This window comes from Arachis duranensis, chromosome 7 (genome assembly GCF_000817695.3).
Source record: "Arachis duranensis cultivar V14167 chromosome 7, aradu.V14167.gnm2.J7QH, whole genome shotgun sequence".
Lineage (NCBI taxonomy): Eukaryota > Viridiplantae > Streptophyta > Magnoliopsida > Fabales > Fabaceae > Arachis > Arachis duranensis.
The window spans coordinates 16,635,764-16,641,277 of record NC_029778.3 but is presented as its reverse complement, the minus strand read 5'-3'; the positions used below and the strand labels follow the sequence as shown (position 1 = coordinate 16,641,277).

The 5,514-nt window shown below is 29.7% G+C and overlaps 1 protein-coding gene across 1 annotated transcript; it reads right to left on the bottom strand.

The window, feature by feature from the left end:
• Positions 1-1,439: 1,439 nt before the first annotated feature.
• On the bottom strand, positions 1,440-4,883 carry LOC107458068 (KH domain-containing protein At3g08620). Its single transcript, XM_016076283.3, has 7 exons — positions 4,635-4,883; positions 4,457-4,543; positions 3,970-4,141; positions 3,750-3,872; positions 3,556-3,672; positions 3,100-3,243; positions 1,440-1,820 (listed from the first exon to the last, which is right to left on the bottom strand). Exons 1-7 carry the CDS (start codon positions 4,727-4,729, stop codon positions 1,674-1,676), a joined length of 885 nt encoding a protein of 294 aa, XP_015931769.1. The 5' UTR covers positions 4,730-4,883; the 3' UTR covers positions 1,440-1,673.
• Between the last annotated feature and the right edge of the window lie 631 nt (positions 4,884-5,514).

Here is a 5,514-nt window from a genome sequence, read left to right as displayed (position 1 = left end):
AACTTTCACGTTGAGTGCGCAACAGTAATGAATTCTCACACTCAAATATCACCCCATTGTCATGGTTTTCATACGACAATTGAGATACACATAGACAACTACATATTTACTACTGGATATTTTTGCATATTTTTTGGAAGAAAAACGAAGGAGAAGAAGATATGAAATGTATTTAGAGAATGCCAAAAATTGACATTTTTTTATAGCTGTAAAAAATATGTCTTACTGCATCTTTTTTACACTATAAACATTATAATTTAACACGTATCTCGCATAATGTCTTATCTCATTTAGAGTGTAAACGAGATACGTATAAACTTATTTCAAGATAAATAATTTTACATATTTTTATAATAATTTTTAAAATTATTTATTTCGATAAATAAAATATTTATTTAATTTATTTAAATAAAAATCCTAAAATTTATATATAAGAAAAATTATAAAAACTAATTACATCTGAAATTCTTGAAAATTGCCAAAATTTCACTTCAAAAATAGAGTGCGTCCCGATAACTCATTAATCACAAAAACTCATATGCCAATTACAATGTTTCTCGATTGGATATGTTTCATGTCGTAATATGATGTCATTGTCAAGAACAACTAAAAGAACAGTATATATAATATAAACATGAGCACATCTCAATTATTGTGAATGAATCTAGTTATAAAGCAGATGTTAAGCTCATCATGATTACGGTGAAAATGGGGTTTGGCAATTAGGATAGGGATCTTGGTTTGCAATTGGTGACATACAATACTGGCCCCATTGTGGACAAAAGGGATCTAGAATAGTCACACTTTACACACACAATCATTAAAAAGTCAAGCCCCAAAAGATGATTATCTTGGCTAAGTAAAGTTGTGGACAAAGTATTCAACATCTATATTAACCTCCATGACTCTACCCATTAGATATTAATATGTTATATACTACTAAAAACATAATCAATTTAAGATTGTCGAGTGGTCAACTCACTCATTCGCTTAAGTAAATGTTGGATATTTAAATCTCGCATTGTGCATGCAGACACAACAACCTATTGATTGACGACAAACCCTTAAATGGAGTTCAAATCCGTGACGAATTAATTCTTAACCTGTCGATTGGAAAATACTGTGTGCAACCAAAAAAATATACTACTAAAAATATTGCAATGATAATGAAGTTTTGCCCAATAAAGTACACATGAACCTCTTCTTTCCCATGCTATCATCCAATACAACATTTTACATGATTCCAAATTTCATATTTATTATACATACTACATATTTGAATTGTTCAAAATAGATAATATACTTAATTAAAAACTATGCTAGAGTTGCAAGGCTAATGATGCAATTAACTATGACAATGAATAAATAGACACAATTTAATTACCCATATTCTACATACACAAAATATAAATTGCAGATTCATAAAATGACGAGACCCATTTTCTTTTAATATATAAGTAACTATGAGGTAATATAATTGCGTTCATAGGGTAACTTCTGGTTCCATCTCTAGACTTTTTCCTTTTTTTCTTTTCTTTTTTCTTTTTTCTTTTTAATTTTGATCCACCAAATGGCTTAAGCAAGGCCTTCTACACATATTTTACATACCCTTTTACACAATTTTTCTTACTCAAAATGCAGCAATAATTTTTTTTAGATATAACCAGAAACCATTATTGGTCAAGTTTGGCCCTTTTAATTTCATTAGAAGTGAATGGAGAAACACTACCACTCAGTTGAGGGCTATCTTCTCTAAAATTGGAATTGAGCATAGCAAGTTCTCTTAGTTGTTGCCTCTTGTACAAGTCTTGTGACTCATCCTGCATGTGAAAATAAAAGAGAATAAGCAATAATTCCAAACATCACAAGAATTCACCTCAACTGAATGTACTTGCAATAGTACTACTACATAGAATATTTTACTCAAAACAAAACTCACTTTCTAGTTACATGCAGAAAAGAATAATAAAGACATAACAGAAGAGTGCAAAGTAAAAAAGTTAAAAGATTTTTAACTTTCCAACTTTCTTACTATTGGATTCAGTTTGGTATTTATAGACATCTTATTTTTAAGTGTCAAAATATCATATTTAATAAATTAAATACAAAACTAATAATTTTTTAAAGAATTTAACATCTAAATTATCATGCTATTATGTGTTTACACATACTCATTTACTTTTAGACTTTATGCAACAATGCTATAAAGGCAACACAATTTATTGTTTTTAGTCAGTAGTTAGCCGAGTTAAATCTCAATTTGGCCCCTGAAATTTATTTCCATACTCAGAATGACTCCCATAATTTCGTTGGTCCAATTAGAACCTCCCAAATTTATAATCGTGGCTCCGGCTCTCCGTCACCGAAATGCTGATCTGACGCAATTGCATGACACGGTGGACGATACTACTTAAACGACAGCACGCCCAAACCCTTCGAAAAATGGCCCGTCTTTCTTTTCACTACGACGATCATAAGTTGCAAAACATCAAGAAAACTCTTACACTACGTGGTTTCCAAAGGGTTTGGACGCAAAACCAATGCGTCATCGTTTAAGTAGTGTCCACCAATCATGCAATTGTGTCAGATCAGCACTCCGATGACGGAGACGATCGCAAGGACAAACCAGAGCCACGATTACAAATTTGAGACTTCTAATTAGGGCCAATGAAATTATGGGGATCATTATAGGTATGGGACCAAATTTCAGAAACCAAATTGAGATTTAACTCGTAGTTAGTCAAAAATATTTAAAAATATTGACTAAAAGTATAATACTGAACTACTAAATTAAAGATATTAGACTGTTGGCTAAAAATATTGACCAATATATATTAAAATAACGGACATTTAATTTTTTTTTTCTAATATGATTTGCATGCTAATACCTAAACTCTTATTTGTTATACAGTTAGATTTTCTTAAAATGTTAATTTTTTGGCTAATCAATTGTAATAACGTTAGAACAATCTGCCCAAAGAAAAAACATAAAAATGAAAACCCTTAGCAGAAAAGGGCATGTAAATGTAGAGAATATATGAAGGTAAATAAATAAACAACAAAAAAAAAAAAAGAAAGAGAGAGAGAGAGATGACATACAACAGGTTTAAGTAGCTCTTGTAAGATTTCTTGTGCTTGCCTGAGCCTTAGATCAACAATGTTGGGAGGTAGTTCTGCTTCAATCAAAACGTGTAGAGGTTCATTCAGGTGCTCATACCCTGGCCTACCCCTTAACAACTCTTCCTTCAAATTCAGTTCAAATTAACACTTACAAAATAGTACTAATAAATATCAAAACATATTTTCTTCAAGAAACAAAAACAAATTTATCTCTTAACATATCATTTCTCCTAACATGAATAGTTACTACCCTAAGAGTCTTTTTCAGATTTGCGACCATGATCGAATTCTAGATTTTTTTTTATCATAGAAGTTCTAGTACTATGTCAAGATACATTTATTCCAAAAATTTTAAACTAATAAGAAAAAACTTATAACTGATTATATCTCTAACAGTATCAACAGAATACGAGATCATCATAACGAGATTAATACCTTGTCTAGATCTTTGATTGAACCTTTCCCTCTGATATATACACGGCAACCTGTGGTAGCTTCCACTCTCTTGAGTGAATTGCCCCTAGGACCAAGCAGTCTCCCAACAAAATTGAACTGAAACACATTGATAATGATACATCAACAAAACAAGTTATACCTTCCTTTGTAAAATCATAAACAAAAAATCTTACATTTGGATAGCTATCACTAGGAATATCCAAGCGTAAAATCTTCTTCACAATGTGAGGACTTGAGACAAGTGGTGCTGTTTGCCAATCAACATTATTATTTAGTCCTTGTCCTCCACCTAACATCTGATTTAACATTTTCAAAAGAAAAATAAATTCTAGAGAATGGTCCAACAATGAATAATAATAATAATAATAGAACAAAAATAAAAGTGGTTATTACTTCATGTGACAGGCTGTTCCAGCCAGTGAAGTTTGGTGACATGTCTGAAGAAGCCACAAGAGTTGTTGGTTTGTGGCTTCCAAACTGCATTATTCTGTTTTCATATTCACTACTAATTCCTTGGTTCTGCATCAATAATCCATTATTCTTTCCAGAAACCCTTAGAATCTCTGCTAATTAATAACATAATATTCGAATTAGCACACACAATAAGTTGAAATGAATCATAGAACAATAATAAGAGAGACCTTTAATATATAAAATTTTTCTCATTAATCAACAACCTTCGTAATAATAAGAGTTTAATTTTGATACGTGCATCATGTAAAGTATTTTACATAGTTACTCAATTATATTCATTCTTTTAGAGAATGCAGTCAACTTGAAAAATAGTTATTTTTACTGAAATATTTGTGATTAGATGTATATGTAAAATTATAAAATTAAATTTTAACAATAATAATAATAATAATAATAATAATANCCTTGATTTAAGAGTCTGCTACAGAAGGGAAGGACTTGCACAAAGGGTCCAAGCTTCTGGTGTTCTGCTAGCAACTCAGCTAAGTATTGACTATAACAAACAATTAATAAATAAATAAAAGCTTTAATTTGATTATAAATATCAGAAGAAGAATAGAATGATCATAGATGTATGTAAGTACCTGCTATCAAGATCAAAATTGTTCCTCATGTTTATATTTGAATTGGCTCTTATTGATGAAGGAGATGAAATCTGATTATTATACAAACCAGACATCAGTTCTAATATGATTGCTTCTGATAAAATTCAAAGAAGAAAGAAGATAGAAGAAAAGGGGTGCTTGAGACTGATGCGTCTGGTCTAAAAAATCATCATGTAATCATTCATCACCTCAGATTTTTATATTTAATGAAAGAAAAAAGAGAAATAAATAAATAATGGTAATTAAGTGGAAGAAGGAAATGTACAAATCTAGAAATATATATATAAAACGGAGGGCCACCTTTCAAATAGCTAAGTAGTAAATGCATATATAAAAGCCTTAAAAGGGTCTCTCTCTCAATCTCAGCCTTTTAATTCTTGTTTTGTTGACTTTATGTTTGCATATGCAAGGTTGTAATCATTGTTTGTGTGTGTATGTTATCAAATCAAATACTCCTAACTCCTAAGTCCTATCCATACATCTTGGCTAAGGCGGTTAACCTTCTCTCATAACTTCACCAATTCCATACTTATTAACTTCTTTTTTTTTGTCTGTAATTTGTTAGAAAATTTGTTAAGTATATCCGTACAGTGGTGTTTAGTAAATTTTAATAGTTGATCTTAATTATATATATTATATATATTTTTTTTACCAATACACTTAAAAAATTTTCAATTTGTTATATTCAATATATTTATGGGGTAATTTCAAATTAGTTAGTAAAAGATCATAGATCAATTAATGAATAAATATCTAAATTAGTTTTTAAAAAATAAATATTTTGATCTTTAATAAAATTTTATTCTTTAAAAATTTTCAAAAATCATTCCTATTGAGTAAATTAGTCTTTTTATCGTTT